The sequence below is a fragment of the Vulpes vulpes genome, chromosome 3 (assembly GCF_048418805.1).
Source record: "Vulpes vulpes isolate BD-2025 chromosome 3, VulVul3, whole genome shotgun sequence".
Classification (NCBI taxonomy): domain Eukaryota; kingdom Metazoa; phylum Chordata; class Mammalia; order Carnivora; family Canidae; genus Vulpes; species Vulpes vulpes.
Genome location: NC_132782.1, coordinates 15,166,793 through 15,186,691, shown reverse-complemented (window position 1 = coordinate 15,186,691; position 19,899 = coordinate 15,166,793). Strand labels below are relative to the sequence as shown.

The 19,899-nt window shown below is 34.7% G+C and overlaps 1 protein-coding gene across 13 annotated transcripts in view; it reads right to left on the bottom strand.

Annotated features, from left to right (window-relative positions):
- PPIG (peptidylprolyl isomerase G) overlaps positions 1 to 19,899 on the bottom strand; it is a 51,715-nt gene that overhangs the window by 17,034 nt on the left and 14,782 nt on the right. For 10 of the 13 annotated variants that reach the window (XM_072751873.1, XM_025994097.2, XM_025994093.2 and 7 more), the window contains 8 exons: positions 17,609 to 17,656; positions 17,032 to 17,109; positions 16,866 to 16,940; positions 15,977 to 16,084; positions 15,513 to 15,557; positions 14,381 to 14,468; positions 8,756 to 8,785; positions 8,526 to 8,665 (listed from right to left, as the gene is read on the bottom strand). In XM_072751873.1, the coding sequence (XP_072607974.1) occupies positions 8,526 to 8,665; positions 8,756 to 8,785; positions 14,381 to 14,468; positions 15,513 to 15,557; positions 15,977 to 16,084; positions 16,866 to 16,940; positions 17,032 to 17,092 (547 nt within the window). In that variant the 5' untranslated portion in view covers positions 17,093 to 17,109; positions 17,609 to 17,656. The remainder of the gene's footprint in view (positions 1 to 8,525; positions 8,666 to 8,755; positions 8,786 to 14,380; positions 14,469 to 15,512; positions 15,558 to 15,976; positions 16,085 to 16,865; positions 16,941 to 17,031; positions 17,110 to 17,608; positions 17,657 to 19,899) is intronic. The other 3 variants (XM_025994096.2, XM_072751878.1, XM_025994101.2) reach the window with 1 other exon arrangement.

The following is a 19,899-nucleotide window of genomic DNA, read 5'->3' as shown; positions in this document are numbered from 1 at the left end:
AGTGGAAGGAAAGTGATCTAAAATCAGATGGAAGGTCTTAGCAGTAGATTGTGCTCTGATGTGACTCATAACACCAGTGATTAACTGTGATGGTTTAGTTGACGTTTAAGGTGTGTGTAATTTTTATGCATTCCTGTGAAGCTGTTCACCTGGATGTTATAATTTTCTGCATTCACGGTTTCTTCTAAACAAGATCATGCATAAGCAAAGGTAAAAAAGGTGTTACAGTCAAATTGTTTTCTAACATACCAACTGAATAAAACAAAAGCGTGTTTTCAAAACAAACAGTATAGCAAACCTGACTAAATTAAGATTTCATAGGGGTAGTAAAGTGGGGAGTAAGATCTGTACTTACAAATTGCTAATAAGCACTGAACAAAGTCCCTTTATAGGTGTAATTTAAGAATGAGTAGGTTGTGCACTGTTGGTGGGAATGTGAACTGGTACAGCCATTCTAGAAAACTGTGTGGAGGTTCCTCAGAGTTAAAAATAGAGCTACCCTACGACCCAGCAATTGCACTACTGGGGATTTACCCCAAAGATACAGATGCAGTGAAACGCCGAGGCACCTGCACCCCAATGTTTATAGCAGCAATGTCCACAATAGCCAAACTGTGGAAGAAGCCTCGGTGTCCATCGAAAGATGAATGGATAAAGATATGGTCTATTACTCAACCATTAGAAATGACGAATACCTACCATTTGCTTCAACGTGGATGGAACTAGAGGGTATTATGCTGAGTAAAGTAAGTCAATCAGAGAAAGACAATCATCATATGGTTTCACTGATATAGGGAATATAAAAAATAGTGAAAGGGATTATAGGGGAAAGGAGAGAAAATGAGTGGGAAAAATTAGAGAGGGTGACAAAACATGAGAGACTCCTAACTCTGGGAAACGAACAGGGGTAGTAGAAGGGGAGATGGGCAGGTCAATGGGGTGACTGGGGGACAGACACTGAGGGGGGCACTTGACGGGATGAGCACTGGATGTTATATGTTGGCAAACTGAACTCCAATTAAGAAAAAAAAAATCAGTAGGTTGTAACCAAGGAGGTAAAAGACCTGTACTCTGAAACTATAAAACACTGATTAAAGAAATTGAAGATGACACAAACAAATGGAAAGATATTCCAATGCTCATAGTTTGGATGAACAGATATTGTTGGGATGCCTGGGTGGCTCAGAAGTTGAGCATCTGCCTTTGGCTCAGGGTGTGATCCTAGGGTCCCAGGATCGAGTCCCACATTGGGCTTTCTGGATGGAGCCTGCTTCTCCCTCTGCCTATATCTCTGCCTCTCTCTCTCTGTCTCTCTCATGAATAAATAAATAAAATCTTGAAAAAACAAAAAACAAAAACCAGATATTGTTAAAATGTCCATACTACCCAAAGCAATCTACAAATTTAATGCAAATCCTATTGAAATACCAAGAACATTTCTCAAAGAACTGGAACAAACGATCTTAAAATTTGTATGGAACCGCAGAAGACCCTCAACAGTCAAAGCAATCTTGAAAAAAGGACAGAGTAGAAGGTATCACAATCTCAAACTTCGAGATATAAGTAATCAAAACAGTGTGGTACTGGCTTCCAAACAGACATAGAGATCAGTGGAACAGAATAGATAGTTCAGAAATAAACTCACGATTATATGGTCAATTAACCTATGACGAAGGAGGCAAGAATACGTAACAGGAAAAAGACAGTCTCTCCAACAAATGGCAATGGGAAAACTGGACAGCTACACGTAAAAGAATGAAACCTACAACTTTCTAACACCATACACAAAAGTAAAATCAGATTAAGGATCTAAATATGAGTTCTGAAACCATAAAAATCCCAGAAGAGAGGACAAGTAGTAATTTATCTGACAGCTGCAGCATCATTTTTCTAGATATGTCTCCAGAGGCAAGGGAAACAAAAGCAAAAATAAACTATTGGGATTCCCTCAAAATATAAAGCTTCTGTACAGCAAAGGAAACAATCAACAAAACTAAAAGGCAACCCACTGAATGGGAGAAGATATTTGCAAATGACATATCTAATAAAGGGTTAGTTCCCAAAATATATAAAAGAACTTATACAACTCAGCACCAAAAAAACCCCAAATAATCCAATTAAAATTGGGCAGAAGACAGCAACAGACACATCTCCAAAGAAGGCATCCAGATGGCAAATAAACACATGAAAAGATACTCAACATCATTTATCACCAGGGAAATGCAAATCAAAATCACAATGAGCTATCATTTCAGACCTGTTACAATGACTAAAATCAAAACCACAAGAAAAAGTGTTGGTGAGCATATGGAGAAAAAAGAACCCTCACGCACTGCTGGGGAGAATGCAAATTGTTGTAGCCACTCTGGAAAACAGTATGAGGTTCCTGAAAAAGTTGAAAACAGAGCCACCCTATGACCCAGCAACTGCACTACTGAGTATTGACCCCAAAGATACAAATGTAGTCATCCAAAGGAGCACCTGCACCCCAATGTTTATAGAAGTAATGTCCACAATTGCCAACTATGGTAAGAGCCCAGATACCCACTGACAGACAGACGAATGGATAAAAAAGATAAATGGATAAAAAAGAATGGATAGAATGGATAAAAAAGGTGTGTGTCTACACTTATATATGTGTATATATATGTGTATATATACACATGTACACACACACATAAATGGACTACTACTACTCAGCCATCAAAAAAAAATCTTGCATTTGCAACAACGTGGATGGAACTAGATGATATTATGTTAAGCAAAAGAAGTCAGAGAAAGACAATTATCATAGGATCTCACTCATTTGTAGAATTTCAGATACAAAACAGAAGATGACAGGGGAAGATAGGAAAAAAATAAAATGAGACAAAATCAGGGAGACAAACCATAAGAGATTTTTAATCTTAGGAAACAAACTGGGGGTTGCTGGAGGGGAAGACGGTGGAGAAATGGGGTAACTGGATGACAGACGTTAAGGAGGGCATGCGATGAGCACTGGGTATTATATAATGCGAATCACTGACCTCTACCTCTGAAACCAATAATACATTGTATGTTAATTAGCTGAATTTAAATTTTAAAAAAGGTTTAAAACTTAAAAATGGAATTATGACATGATCCAGTATTTCTGGACAAATACAGTACTGTGTATTTATCCCCCAAACACAAAAACACTGATTCAAAAAGATATATGCACCCCTGTTTGTCGCAGTATTACTTAAAATAGTGAAATTATGGAAGTAGCCCAAGTGTCCATTGATAGATGAATGGACAAAGATGTGGCATATATGCAATGGACTGAGCCGTAAGAAAGAATGAAATCTTGCCTTCTGCAACACAGATGGATCTATAGGGTATAATCCTAGGTGAAAAAAGTCCGTGAAAGACAAATATCATGTGATTTCACTCATGTAGAATTTAAGAAACAAAACAAATGGACAAAGAAAAACAGGAAACCAAAAAAATCCCCCCTTTTAACTATAAAGGACAAACTGATGGTTACCACATTGGGGAGGTGGGATGGGTGAAAGGGATTTGAACACTTATCATGATGAGCACTGAGTAATGTATAGAGTTATTAAATCACTACAGTGTACATCTGAAACTAATAGGATATTGTATGTCAATTACACTGGAATTAAAATCAATCAAATGGCTAAAGGAATTTCTCCAAAGAGAAAGGCAATAATAGAAGGTGGCTTGGAATTTCAGGAAGAAAAAAACCAATAGAATGGGTAAAAGATAAGGGATAAAGGAATAAAATCAGTTTATATACAGGGATGCCTGGGTGGCTCACTTGGCTAAGTGTCCAACTCTTGGTTTGGGCTCAGGTCATGATCCCAGGGTCGTGAGATAGAGCCTAGAGTATGCTTGAAGATTTTCTCCTTCTGCCCCCCCCCCCCACCAACTCTCATGCTCTAAAATTAATAAATCTTAAAAAAAAAAAAAGATACTAACATCAAACATCTTAGAGAAATGTCGATTAAAACTAGCTGGGAGCATGTCAATGGAGGGGACATACTCAACCACAGAAACTCACGTCTGAGTGGCCAGTTCTCTATAGTTCTCTCCTATCTCCTTTTCTAAGGTGGTTTTCATTAAATGCAGCAATTGATTAGCAGATGTTTGATTTTTTTTTTTTTTAACAACACTAACTTGTGGCCTCTTTGTGCAACTGGAAATGTCCTTTTGAATAAATAAAACTTGGTGGTCTTGTCTTCAAAAAAAAAAAAAACTAGCTGGGAAAACCCCCCGCTTAGTATTAGGCTGGCAGAGATTAAAGAGTTTGACAATAGATGGCTTTGCAAAGTATATAAGGGGAATTTATTTTTTTATATTCAATGGCAGTGTCTACCAAAATTACAAATGAATTTTTAATCTATTAATTCCATTTTAAGAATCTGACCAAAATTCCATACGTTTTGAATGATACACAAAATGTAGGAATGAAAACTGATGGGCAAACTGGAAAGAGCCTTTTCATTAATGACCCTTTGTGGCCTCTGAATGTCAAACCAAATGAAAATATTAAATTTTAAAAACTGTAGATACTGGGGTGCCTGGGTGACTCAGTTGGGATTAAGCCTCCGCCTGGCTTCTGCTCAGTGGGGAACCTGCTTTTCCTTCTCCCTCTGCCCCTCCCCTTCACTCAAGCTCTCTCTCAAATAAATAAAATCTTACAAAAAATAAAAAAAATTGTAGATATTTTAAAACTTCCAAGTACAGCAATAATGTTTTTCATAGGGATCCCTGGGTGGCGCAGCGGTTTGGCGCCTGCCTTTGGCCCAGGGCGCAATCCTGGAGACCCGGGATCGAATCCCACATCGGGCTCCCGGTGCATGGAGCCTGCTTCTCCCTCCGCCTGTGTCTCTGCCTCTCTCTCTCTCTGTGACCATCATAAATAAAAAAAAAAAAAAAAAAAAAAAAAAGAATAGAAAATATTAAAAAAAAAAAAAAATAATGTTTTTCATAAAAAAAAACCCAAAAAAACAAAAAACCTCCTATATTGCATAACTACTTACACAAAATTTGTTCCAAAGTATCTGTAACATTTAAGTATCCTTATGATAAAATCAAACACTACTAAAAACAAAACTACAAAGCAAGTTGAAAATCATAATGGATGAAAAGAAATTACAAAGAGTTACACTTTCAACTTCAGGGCCATTTCTGGATAATTATTTTTTAGATTATGTAGTTTGCTTACCATCAGGTAAAAGAATTTCCCAAACCTATTCATGGACTTTTTTGGGGGGTTGGGGTAGGGTGTAATCTCATTAATTAGGCATTGCCTCTACCAGTATGATATGAAGGTAAAAAAATAAGCTCCAGAACATTTTTCTTGTAAAAATCTCAGGTAAAAAAATCCTCCCTTATTCATTTTTATTTGATATCTATAGATTTTACACCAATGAATTTCATGTGAAACCTTTATATTAATGGAACTTTCTAGGGAATCATCAAATAAGATCTGAAATAAAGAACACAACTACTCCCAAAATAGGTCTCCATTAGATATTTTCATTTCATATTACTGGTCTTATCTTCTAAACAGTTTCTAAGTTTAATAACCCACCACTTTCCAGTAAAAGTGCCATCACCTCTGCTCTTCATTCCAGGTTAAGGGAAATGAATGGGATTCTGTTGCCATATACATGAGTCTCTGGTGTTCTTTACAGTCTCCTGAGTGTGTAAGATTCCCTAGCTGCTTCCCGAACTCTGTTGTGTATTGCCAGGCAAGGTTTCCAACTACACGTATGCAAAATTTCTGCTCATATAACTATTTGTTGTCGTGTTGCCACAACTCAGCACTTGTGTTTCTGTAATATAGCAGCAGTAGCCCTGTCTCTTGTTGCAAGGTATACAGACCTCTATTTTAACAACTCCAGCAAACTCTGAAGAGACCAGAATGACCTGAGGTCATGCCAACTCCTGAAAAACCAGTAAGTACCTTGACCAAGGAAGGTAGTGGTTTCATTCTCTGGTGGTCTGTGTTCTATCCTCCACTCTACCATGACAGCCTCTACAGAAATGCACTTTTTACTAGCCTCCAGTGTTCCATTTCTGCATCTGTTGGAAGGTTCTTCTCCTTGACTGTGAACCTTCTCAGACATATTCAAATAGTTACAAAAGGCAGAACTTCCAAACTTGCAACAGCAAAAGGAAAAAGGCCCAAGATTGCCCAGACTCACCAAGACCATATACAGGTGGGCCCAGACAGTCAGAATTCTTCAGAAGTCTTTTTGTTTTCGTTCAGGAAGTTAGAAAAAGAAAAGAAAGATTCTGTATTTATTTCTTTTTAAACTGGGGTGTAAATCTCTCAAACAAGGTTTTAAATATAATGATGATGAACACCACAGTGTTGCCCAAAATTTTGTTTCTAACTTAAAACTGTAAGGAGGCCAACAAATATAAATTGGATGTGAGACACAACTCTGCCTAAGAAGACTATATAGATACATGACAAAATCCATTCTCACCAATGTCCTGAATGGTAAAGGACTGTAGGGTAACAGGTTCCAAACTATGTGACCTCAAATATAAAGATCTTTTCTTATTTTGACAGTATGGTCCAGAACAGAGTAGACATGGAAGCTGAGGCTCAAAACAAATCTGACCTTTTCAGGAACTCCTGGGCAGACACTAATAAAGGGCCAAATGTTCCCCCTCAACTGTTGAAACAGGTAAGGGCAAGATGTGCTTCCTTAGCAAGAGTCTGAGGAACACACACTAAAAGTTGCTACATCAACTTTCAGCACAACTTCCTGGTCATAATGGCATTGGCAAAATTAGCATTTATCTCTACAACTGGAAATACTTTATAAAAACATAAAAAACAACATATAAAGAGTGACACTCACTCACTTTTTCATTCTTTCAAGCAAATATTCAAACACTGACCTTTTATTACCAAAATTTATTAGAGAATCTATGATAACTGCTTATGGCTTAAAATGTATATTTTTTATTAAACTAATTTCTTTCTAAATATGTAAACCACAATATCCTCAACTTTTATAAGTAGAGTAGATCCTAACATAAGAGATCTTATAGCCTACAAAATATAAGGAAAAAAACCCTGATTTTTAGTAGAGAATAAAAGATAAAGATTTCCTAGATGATGAGGGAAGAAATAATGCCTTAAATGAAAATATTCCAATTGTATTAACAATACTCTGAAGAATTAACTATCAGGTTTCAGGGTCTAAAACTTGTAAACATCAATACAGATTGCTTTTTAGTTTAGTTTTTTTTCTTTTTTTTTAAATATAAGTTATTCAGTAACACCTCATTCTTTACTGGATCCTCACAAACATAAAGCATACACTATACCTGTTGTTTGTATATAAAGATAGATAGCCCAGCTCATGAACACAAAGAAGTTACATAAACACTCCCATTATGCTGCAGCATATTCCTGCAATGGTTTACAAGGTATATAGGTATTCGAGGTATATATTTACAAGGTATATATTCGATATGACAGAGAAGAAAATGAAATCATCAGAATCAAAGTGGAATACAGAAACAGAAAATTAAGAATAGCTTTCTCTAGGATATCTTAGGTCTTTTAAAATTAAAACAAATGTGCATATTTCTAAATGATACAAAGAAATCAGTATACCTGAAACTTGAGAACAGAATGTTCTACTTAGGACAATTTTGAAAGGAATGTTAAAGACTTTAATGAGTTAGCAATACATAATAGAAAAAGCTCTAGATCTGGAGCCAACAAGCTTCAGTTTGAAACTTAGCTTCCTGATGTGGTAAATAACTTAATCTTCTTGAATACCTTCATCTGTAAAATGGGGGAAATACTACAGGGTTATTGAGGATCAGAAAAGATTACAGATGACTCTCACATTTGTCAGACACGAAAAACTAAATATTGGTATTATTATTCTCTAGACTAGTAAGAAGGGGAAGAAGTGTCCATTTATTATTTTGTTTTCTCCACAGGTAATCTCATCCTATTACTTTTAGAGTAACAGACCCAATATCTGTAATAAATGATAACAGTTACATATTTCACATAGACGATATAAACAAAACAATCACTTAAAACAAAGTTCTTACCATTCATATAATATCATATCAAACTACTGGTCATGTTAACTTAAAATATTCTGGTCTAAGTAAAGAAGTTTCTCAAATATGCCAGATGCTTCTGAATCTTAGTAGATCATGAAGGGAAAATAATTTATTCCATTAAGTTTCTTAGTCTCTGTCATTCTTTTAAATTGTCACCCTCCCCCTCACCGTGTCTTTCTCTAGAAGAGTATTTCTTTACCATGCTATTTAGAGAACTACCATTAAAAAGAAAACAAAAAACAAAGTGGAAGAAGGATAAATTACAGCAAATAACAATTAAGTGATTTCATGGTAAATGAAAAGTGTGAAGATAAAACACATTTAAAAACACAAATGCCTCATATTTATATTCACATTAGTATAAATTTCATGCCAACTATTTGTTTGTTTTGTATGCATAAGTTTTATCAGAAATATGTACTTGTTCTTACCTTTAGATTTGGGAATTAGCTCTCCACAACTGAGTATCCGCACCTCAGCAAATGGTTTGCTAGCTGCATCTGTTTTCTGGTTTTCTATTTCTCTCACAACTTCTTGACCAGATATCACTTGCCCAAAAACAACATGATGCCTAGAAAGTCAATTAAAGATGATCAAATAAAAGCTTTTAATTTTAACATTAATTTAAAGTGGTCATAAAATAAATTTAAATAATCTTTACCCATCTAAATGAGGCGTTGGCTTCGTTGTTCTTTGGAAGTCATCAGATAGAAGAATAAAAACAAAGTCAGAGAAAAACAAAGTTAGCATCTCTAAAAAGGAAAAGAAAATAACTGCATTGGAAACAAAGCTGCAAACAAAGAAAGCATATGCTATTTTAACATAATAGAATCTTAATATATTAACCTTAAGTAGAACAGAAATAATGCTAGATGCTTTCTACATAATATAGTTTCAAAAACTTATTCTGATCATAAAGGTAATACCTAATCATCGTTGAAAAATTACGTATAATTAAAGTTGACATTTTGGTGTTATTTCTATCCATCTGTCTCTTGCATATGACTGGGCTTTTATTGAATATTCATAGGTGTATAAAAGTTTTATGGTTGTATAATGTTCTATTGTATGGACAGACCATAATTTATCAAAAGATTCCACCAGTTTAAGGGTGTAACAATAGGGCTTTTCAATCTTAACATTTTAAACAGTTAAAAGCACCGGTCAACCCCTTATCCATGTTTTGCTTTCCACCATTTCAATGATCCACAGTCAAAACAGCAGTCAATTACAGTCCAGAAGCACACAATCCTCCAACTCACATACTGTCAGTTCAATAATAGCTAATACTACATCACAAAACCTGTTATTTACCTCACTTTATCAGGTAAGCATTTTACCATTTCACATCATCACAAGGATGAGAACAGTACAGTAAGATAGTTGGATAGAGACCACATTCATGTAACTTTTATTACAGTGTATTATTATAATTGTTGTATTTGATTGCTATTGTTCATCTCTTACTATCCCTAATTTATAAATTAAACTTTTACCTAGAAACGTGTGTATGTGTGTGTGTGTGTGTGTGTGTGTGTGTATATATATATATATATATATATATATATATATATATGAAAAACACATATGAAGAAACAATATATATAGAGTTCAGTATTATCTGCAGTTTCAGGCATCCACAGCGGGGGTGGGGGGTGGGGGGGGGGTGGGTGTGATCCTGAAACGTACCCCTATGGGTAATGTTCAGATGGCCCTCAGACATGTTCTGGTAGACCAGAACAGAAATGGTCCTTATAGTGTTTATAAAATTTTCAATTAGCTGCCAATACTCAAAATTTTGGATACTTTCATATAAAAATCCAGATTTCAGACCTTTATGGAAAGCTGGAAGGTGGGCACACGGCAAGAATGGGTCAGGTTGATTATCTTTGTCTTTTTAATACAACGATTAATAGTTTGGATTCTGGTCCCAACAGCTTTTTTGCTTGTTATTGCCTAAGACCTAAAGACTTTGAGCTTTTTACCCCAGTAAACAAACTACACAATGAAGCAAAGATCTGGATTAAAACTTTAGACAAAACTCAAAATAAGCAAAAAGTCCCACAAATTATGTAATTTTTAAAAATTATATCTTGCCACTCCACAGCAACCTTAAAGCTATGTAGTTAAGAAGACTGGTATTTGAGTAGCTATGAAGACATACTGGCATAACAAACTGAAGATAGGCATTGTGTATCATTTATTATTTAAAAGAACTTACCAAAAAGGTGTTAGAAATTTGGAGGAAGGAACACAATTTAAGCTAACCTTTGGTTAAAGCCCACACAACACTAATGAAAAGAATGCAAACATGTACATGTAATTTTATAAGTTTTTAAAATTTTTAAGTTTTTAAAACTAACCTATTGTTGTTTTCTGACTGCAGTTATGCTCATGTGAACTTGCTTAAACCATCTAGAGATGTAAAAACCTTTGTGTATACCATATATGTATTTATATTACATGTTATTCAACATTATATGTATAATTTGCATCTAGATTTAGTCATTTCTCACTTGACAGATACTGTATTTGCCAAATTCACTTACTCACTAGAATTTATTTTATTTATTTATTTTTTTAAAGATTTTATTTATTTATTCATGAGAGACACAGGCAGAGGGAGAAGCAGGCTCCATGCAGGGAGCCTGACGAGGGACTTGATCCTGAGTCTCCAGGATCCTGCCCTGGGCCAAAGGCAGCGCTAAACTGCTGAGCCACCGGGCTACCCTGCTCACTAGAATTTATTTATAACCCCTGTTTCCATGGTCATTCTCAGATTGGTAAAAAAAAAAAGGTACTGATGAACTCTTATACAGTGCTGGTAGGAGTGTAAAATGATACAATCACTGTGGAAAAACAGTTTAGTGCTTCCTCACAGAACTATAGAATTACCATTTGATCTAGCATTTCCACTCTTTGGTATATACATACCTAAAATTGAGAAGGGACTCAAACAAATATGGATATGCCAATGTTTACTATAGCATTATTCATAATAGCCAAAAGGTGGAAATGCAAATGTCTACCAGCAGATGTATATGGATAAACTAAATGTGGTATGTACATATAATGGAGTGATATCCGGCCATAAAAAGGAATGAAGTCCTGATATATGCTACAACAAACATGGCTGAACCTTGAAAACATGCTAAATGAAATAAGCTTGACAGAGAATATTGTATGATTCTGCTTATATATCTATAAGGCAAATTTATAAAGACAAAATAAAAGAGGTTACTGGGGCTGAGGGTAAAAAGAAAGGAGTTAGTTTCTGGGACAATGAAATAGTTTTGGATACAGTGGTAACAGCTATACTGTATTCTGAATATAATCAATACCATTAAGTCATACACTTAAAAATGGTTACTGGAAAATTCTGCATCATATATATTACCACAATTAAAAACATTTTATGATTAAAAACTGAAGTTTTCTCCTTTATTTATTTTTTTTTCTTTTTTAAGATTTATTTATTTATTCATTGGAGACACAGAGAGAGGCAGAGACACAGGCAGAGGGAGAGCAGGGAGATGCAGGGAGCCGGATGCTGGGACCTGATCCTGGATCCCAGGATCATGTCCTGAGCCAAAGGTAGACGCCTAACTGCTGAGCCACCCAGGTGTCCCAAGTTTTCTCCTTTAAAAATAATGAAACACAGAAATTAAGGAAACGTTGCCTAGAAATTAAGAGAAATAAGGAAAAATCAACATACAGAGGGAAGATTCTGAAAATATACATGAAGGATAACATCAACTTAATGGAGAGGTTTTAGCACAGGAAGGATTTTGCTTTTAAAAAAAGGAAAATAAATGATAATACTAAGTGTTGTTGAGAATCTGGTAACACTGGTATTTTGCATACTGCTGATATCACAGTAGCAATATACACGGAAAGGCTTAAAAATGTATAAATAGGGATGCCTGGGTGGCTCAGGCAGTTAAGGGTCTGCCTTCAGCTTAGTCATAATCCCAGAGTCCTGGGATCAAGCCCTGTGTCTGGCTCCCTGCTCAGCATGTGGGTGTGGGGAGGGTGGTTCTGCTTCTCCCTTTCCTTCTGCTCCTCCTCCCTGCTTGTGTTCTCTCTCAAAAATAAATAAAATCTTTTAAAAAAATGTGTAAACATTTCACTAAGTAAACTCCTAGCAACTTATTTAAAATAAGGCATAGTACATTCAATGAATTTACATATAGCTATTAAAATGCTAATTAGTACTTAGTGATGTGCCAAGAATTATACTGTATCCAAAAGTTGATTAGGGAGTACATACAGTATTTAGGTTACATTTTTATTGCAGAGAAAGATGCTCTGGGGATGGGAATGTTTTTCTTCTTTTTATCTGTGTTCTATTTTTTTCTATAACTAACATGATACAAATGGTTTTTATTTTAAAAATCAGAATGACCTGGGACGTCTGGATGGCTCAGCAGGTGAGCATCTGCCTTTGGCTCAGGGCATGATCCTGGGATCCAGGATCGAGTCCCACATCGGGCTCCTTGCATGGAGCCTGCTTCTCCCTCTGCCTGTGTCTCTCCCCACCCCCCTCCCTGGCTCTTATGAATAAATAAATAAAAACCTTGAAAAAAAATCAGAAAGACCCCTACATAGCCATTGGTTGAATGAACTAGATAGAGTATACTCACACAATAAAGTAATATGCAGCTGCAAAAACAAATAAAAAGGGTCTACATGAACTGATTTGGAGTGATTTCTAGGATATACTGCTAAGTGAAAAGAACAAAACACTGTATACATTATATGCTATCTACTGTATAAGAAAGAAAGGAGGGGATCCCTGGGTGGCGCAGCGGTTTGGCACCTGCCTTTGGCCCAGGGCGCGATCCTGGAGACCCAGGATCGAATCCCACATCAGGCTCCCGGTGCATGGAGCCTGCTTCTCCCTCCGCCTGTGTCTCTGCCTCTCTCTCTCTCTGTGACTATCATAAATAAATAAAAATTAAAAAATTAAAAAAAAAAAAAAAAGAAAGAAAGGAAAAAAAGAAAATATATATGTATTTGTGCTCATGTTTATAAAAAGAAATACAGGAAGATAAACCAGAAACTAATGAGGTGGGAAACTAAAATGGATGGGTGGGAAAAGGATGAAAAAATGGGATTGGCAATGGGATAAAGAATTAGGTGGGAGTAATACTGTAAGGTATTCTTTTTGACTCATATAATGTTTAATAAACAAAAACAACAAATCAAAACAAGGTGAGACAATAAAATATAAACAAATGAACCTAACATATTTTGAGTCACAAAACCACAAAACATTCACACCAAAATGTACTAATCCAACTCACTTTTAAACAGTTGTTTTAACTATATACCCTCAATCTAAAACAAAAATAACTATAAGTAAACAATAACTCTAGTAAGGTTATTTTTCACAGTAGCCTAGAACGGTGATTTTTTATTCTAGAATTCAGCAAACGGGCAGAAATTTGGAAGATAATGAGAGCCAAGTTTCTCACTGTTGAAGAAGGGAGTTACAAATGTGGAATAGTAAACACTGGAATAATCCATATGGTGCTTACAGATTATGTTCTTCTGAGAGTAAAAGAGTTTAAGGCTATTGAGGAGTATCCATTGGACATGATAAAAAATATGCATAGTTAACAAGAGCTCTGATCAAAATTTTTTGGTGTCATAATTGGAAAGCATTAAGAGTACTGACTTTGCAACTAGAAACAAATTTTAGTGAGTACATGAATTCACAAATACAGAATCTTTGAATAATGAGGATCAATTGTATTTTATTCTTTGTAATCGAGTAATTTATAAAGAGATACTCTGTAAATGTTATTAAATTTTCCCTCAAAATAGATAATTCTTTCCTCAATCACTACTGAGATGACTGAAAACTGGTGACTTTTCTATCATTCTTCTTCTATTTATTAGCTATGTTCTATTAAAAATAGGTTTTTCTTCTCCCTTGTTATTTATTCATTTATTATTTATATGTGTATAGGCTCTTGGATTTCTATTTTATTTGCTAATCTAATACTATCATTATTTATTTTGATGCTCAAGTTGTCCTAATCTGGCCAGGGGAACCTCACCCTTTCAGGCTGGCTCCTGTGTCCTTTTGACAAGTACTCATCATTTTGATAGTTTAGCAGTACGGTTCAATTTCCCTTTCAACAATTTTCCCCCCTTAAAAATTCATTGTCCTCCTTCCTTCAAAAATTTTCCCCATTATGGATCACTATTTATTAGCAATCAATGAGAAATGATGCACCAAAAAAGAGATATTTTAAATGATCACAGCACAGATACTTACATGAAGAACTGTGAACCATTTGTATCCTTCCCTCTGTTGGCCATAGACAAGAGAAATTCTTTGTTGTGTTTAACAGCAAAACTCTCATCTACAGAAAAGCAAAGTTTTCAGTTATGTTATAGGAATAACCTTCCCCAAAATTTCATTTTCACTTTGTTACCTCCTTTATTCATATGTATTCTTTAGCACCAGACAAAATTTAGTCAGGTTAAAAGAAGAAAGAATTAAATATTAACCAATTCCCTCTCCCATTTTTTTAGATTAAAGTATTTCTAATTTTCAATCCTTTGCTATAAATCCAAATACTATTATCAAACCCCTTTCTTTCCTTCTGCATTTGTCTTTTGTTTTTTGGGGGGTGGGGGTAAAAAACAACACAACTGTCTTTGATTACTCAGACAAAAAACAAAATGTTCCTTAAAAAGCAAGAGAAAGAAACCAAACAGGATTCTTTTACAGTTGATCTGTTTCATTTCTAAGCACAAAAAGGCACATCTACTATTTTAAGCAGAGAAAGGGACTCATTAACTTAATCTCTGCCACAGCATCATTTATTGTAGAGAGTAGCTTGCCTTCCAATTTTGGATTAGAATATAAGAACAACACAACTGGAATGTGAAATAAAATTTCACTTAATCCCTAAAGTGATTATTTCCACATTCACATGTTTGTAGTCTTTCTTTTTTTTTTTTGCTTGTAGTCTTTCAAATGATCTTCACACAAATAAAAAATTCCAAAGAGAAAACTTACAGTTGAGAAAAACATTATATTAAAGAGATTTAATGGACCCACTGAACATGTGGATATTTTTACTATGAAATACTGTTAAATCTCTTTTAATAAAAATTAAGATTAAGCTATGCAAGTTCCTATCCTAGCACTATATTTCTAAGAGTTTAATTCTAGATCATTGCAACCCTTCAAATAATATGATGTATTAATGTCCTTAGCACACAAAAAAATCCTATCTCTACTAAAAGTCTATCACGTAAAATTTTTCACAAGAAAATTAACTTTCAGATTCATTGAATGTAGCTGGATATTAGTATAATGAATCTTATTGATTCAATAGAGAAAAATAAAATAACAGAAAAAAACATTAAAAACACAATTTAAATAAAAAAATTTTTACCTTCAAAAAATCCACCATAAATAGATTCCCCTCCTCGTCCATTTCCTAAGAATGAAAAACATGGGACTCTTGAACTCTTAAGACAATAATCTCTTTGAAGGTACCCCCCTAAACAAAATACTTCTTAAAAAGTAGATGTTCAAATGACTTCAAATCAAAAATACTCAAAGGTTCAAAACAAATCATAAGATTAATTTAAAGTCAATATTGTCAAGATCTCAAATTAGTTTCTTTTCCCTATGATACAACAGTAAAAATGTGGCAAAACCTAAGATACATGGAAAAAAGAACATTCAGTTTCTAATAATTATGTAGGTCTCTGAACAAAGACTAGATTTTTTCAGTGTCTATAAAAATAGTTTGTTTTATAATTTGAAAGTATAGATAAAAACATATCTAACTTTAAGATCTATTATCTTTAACAAAGCATGCATGATTTTCTTTCGTGGGAATCAAAGTCTTACCTTCACTGAAGTCACCACCTTGAACCATAAAATCCTTGACAACTCTGTGAAAAAGACAACTCTTATAATGTAATGGCTTCTGAGTTGATTTCCCCGTCCCCTTTTCACCTACAGAGAAGAAAAATTAGTAGGCCATTTTGTAGAAAGGAAATCAAGGAAGCAGTATTAAAGCAAAATTAATGACAGAAGCTTATCTCTGTAAAATACACATCTCTTAAATTATGTAGACGCCTTTATAAATTTTCACTCCCCTCAGGAATCTTTTTAAAATTCATTTAAAAATCATTAATGTTTTTCTGGAGAGTACAGAAATGTAGAAACCAATCTCAGATAAAAGCCCAATACAAGCAATATTTCTAAAAATTACTTCCACCCCATTGGGTGCCTAAGTGGCTCAGTCAGTTAAGCACCCGACTCTTGGTTTCAGCTCAGGGCGTGACTTTAGGGTCATGGGATCAAACCCCACATTGGCCCCCCCCCCCCCCCCCCCCCCCCCCCCCCCGGCCTTGGGGCAGCCCGGGTGACTCAGCGGTTTAGCACTGCCTTCAGCCCAGGGCCTGATCCTGGAGATTCGGGATCCAGTCCCACATCGGGCTCCCTGCATGGAGCCTGCTTCTCCCTCTGCCTGTGTCTCTGCCTCTCTACCTCTCTGTCTCTCATGAATAAATAATAAGATAAAATAAATATAATAAAATATAATAAAATAAAATAAAGATTCTCTCCCCCTGCCCCCCATCCCTCTTGTGCTCCAAATAAATAAATAAATATTACTTTCACAACTTGGTCAATGGTACATAATCTGCATGAGGAAAATTAAAATGTTAAATTAAAAAATTGAAACCACAGTCAAAAGGGGCTACTATTAGGCCAACTAAAAATGTCAACAAACCTGTACAAAGACAACGAAAGTTCTCGCATGTTTTGGGGCACACATCAGAAAATAATTCAAAGACAACTCTTCCAGCTGAAAAAGAAGAAAGCAAGTGTATACTTTACTAACTTAAAATACTAAATATTCATTTATAAATGTTACAAAGGAACATTAATTTTCTTACCAGGTTGATTATTAATGGCAATGTCAAAAAAACATCGAGGACGCTGAACCTTTATTCCCATGGCTTCAGTATTTCAACCTATGAATAAAATACAGTTTCAGGCAAACAGGCCAAAACTGCAGAAACTTTTTATAAATTTCTGGAGGAAAAAATTCTATAACATGAACTAGAGGGACGCCTGGGTGGCTCAGTGGTTGAGCGTCTGCCTTTGGCTCAGGGCGTGATCCTGGGGTCCCGAGATCGAGTCCTACATTGGGCTCCCTGCATGGAACCTGCTTCTCCCTCTGCCTGTGTCTCTGCCTCTCTGTGTCTCTCATGAATAAATAAATAAATTCTTAAAAAAAAACAACATAAACTAGAAATATAATTTGAACTTCTTTTGATATTTACTTCAATGACATAAAGAACATGCATTTTTTTGGGGAGGGATTAAATTGCATTTTGTGAAACAGCAAAGACAAGACAAAAAACCTTAGCCATAATATAATATTTTATTTTAACCACCAAATATAGATTGCCACCTAAACAAAAAATTATATTAAGTCTGTATGATTAGTTAACTCAACAAGCAGATTACCTTTAAATAGAGAAAAATCAAGGGCAGACTAATCCAATCCTTTCACTCCTTGAAAACGAAAAGGAGAGTTTTAATTAGAATAATGTTTTAAAAAGAAAAACATTAAAATTCTTGAAAAATACCACCCAAAAATTGAGGAAGAAAGTGGGATCTTTTTACAATAGTAATAAATGGTAGGTTTGCATTCTGAGTAAAATCACATTACATATGAGCCTTTACTGATATGCTAGTGTAGACACAAAAAGTACCAACAGGTGAGATACTCTATAAACACTTTCATCTAATAGCACATAGCTATTACTGAACATTCTTTTGGTAAGGCATTTATCTGAAGGACTTATGTCCTTTCAATCATGATATCTTGTGGGGAATGACAGGGTAAGGTAAAGAGCAGAAGAAACAAAGTTACTTAGTTTAAATAGCAACCAAAAAAATGGACTATAAAAATGAAAATTTCATCTGCTCAGAACAGAGACTGAAATGCATATGCTTTTCTGAAAATTATCATATCTAAGCTGGTAGCTCTGCAAGCAGTGTGATATTTTAGGTCCAGTGAAGCTGTGAAAAATCTATATTCTCCATATTAAAGAGATTCCTCTCTTTACCCATTTGTAAAGATATCTGTAGATTCACTGGATACAGTGTGTACTTTACCCAGATTCCCCGCAATGATAACATTTTAGAAAACTGTTATATAATAGCACAACTGTAGCATAAAAGCACAACAATGTTGATACAATCCTTTATCCCATTCACATTTCCTGGTTTAGTAAAACTGGTACTTATCTGTGTGCTTGTATAATTATTTAGTTCTACACAATTTCATCACACATGTAGGTTTATATATCACCATCCCTTATCAATTTTACACAACCCACAAACCACAAGTCAGAATACTCAACTTTGCCCAAATCACCAGCAATTTGAAAAATGCAGATATATACTCATTCATTTAATGTTGATTATGTAAATTAGGGATGAAATTATGTAAAAGATTATATTGCATTCAAATTCAGCCTAAGTGTTGGTATGTTCACTTTTGGCATTAGTGTATGAGAAAGGGGAGAAAATATCATTTTCTCATGACTTCATTTATTATTTCTAATAAATATAATGGATACTAAATGTTTCACAAAACACACACAAAAAAGCTAAACTTTCCATCCTCCAGTGGCCTAGACTTCTTGAAAACAAGAAAAAAACTTAGCAATTTTATTATCTTGCCAAGTTTGTTGCACTGTTTTTACTTGTATAGAATCTCAATTCCTGCACATGTGAAATTGAGAATATGTTGAATCCATAAATCTCAGGAAATTATTTTAAATACTACTTAGTACCTGACTATCCTTTATCTTCTAAATAATTTTTGTAGGCCTTAAATTCTCTACTTTTAGGGATAGAGAAGAAGAGAGTTTAATCATTTATTTTCCTCCAATAAAACTTCTATAGCTACTTAGCTACTTATTTAATCACAATACCTCAGGTGGAGATTTCTATTCTTACACGAGTACAATATACTACACTATTCTTTTTTTTATACACTATTCTTACAATGAGTACTATAACATAGATAATTCAGATAATACTGTCCCAAATACGCTAAATTGTTTATAATTAGTTAGTTTTCTACATACAGTACTGTGTTCTTGAAAACAATTTTAAAACCAGGCATAATTTATGAGAGGTCAGGAAAATTCCTAATTACCCTTAACCTTTTAGACACAATCTTTGATAACTGCCCGAGTTTCTCAGTTCTAGGACACAATGTAAAGAATTTTATAGCTCTGGGACTTTGAAACTGCAATGAATACCACTACTCATTTATAGAATTATGGAGCACAAGGGGGAGCTACCAGGATAGTGTTTGTTTCATTTTGTTTTTTTAATCTGAGAGCTGCTTACCTGGGTGAGTTCACTTTGGGAAAACTCTGAGCTACACTTAGATTTTATGTAGGTTTTGGTACACTATATTATACTTTAAGAAAAAGCTTATTAAAAACAATAAATCTAAAATAAACTTTACTTCTCTATCCCTATTTCTCTAAAAACTCAGTAAATATTATCGCTGTACAAATCAGCTGCTAAACCTGAAACTTGGAATCCTCTTAGGTTGATTTAATTTTAGCTTCAAAAACGCACTCACCTTTTTTTCCATTATCATTTCTCATTTGGAATACTACAACAGCTTCTTAACTGGTTTCCCTGCTTTTACTTAGTCCTCTATTACCTATTCTCCAGAGGATAACCTGAGTGAAGGGTGATCCTTTAAAAGTACAAGGCACCTAGGTGGC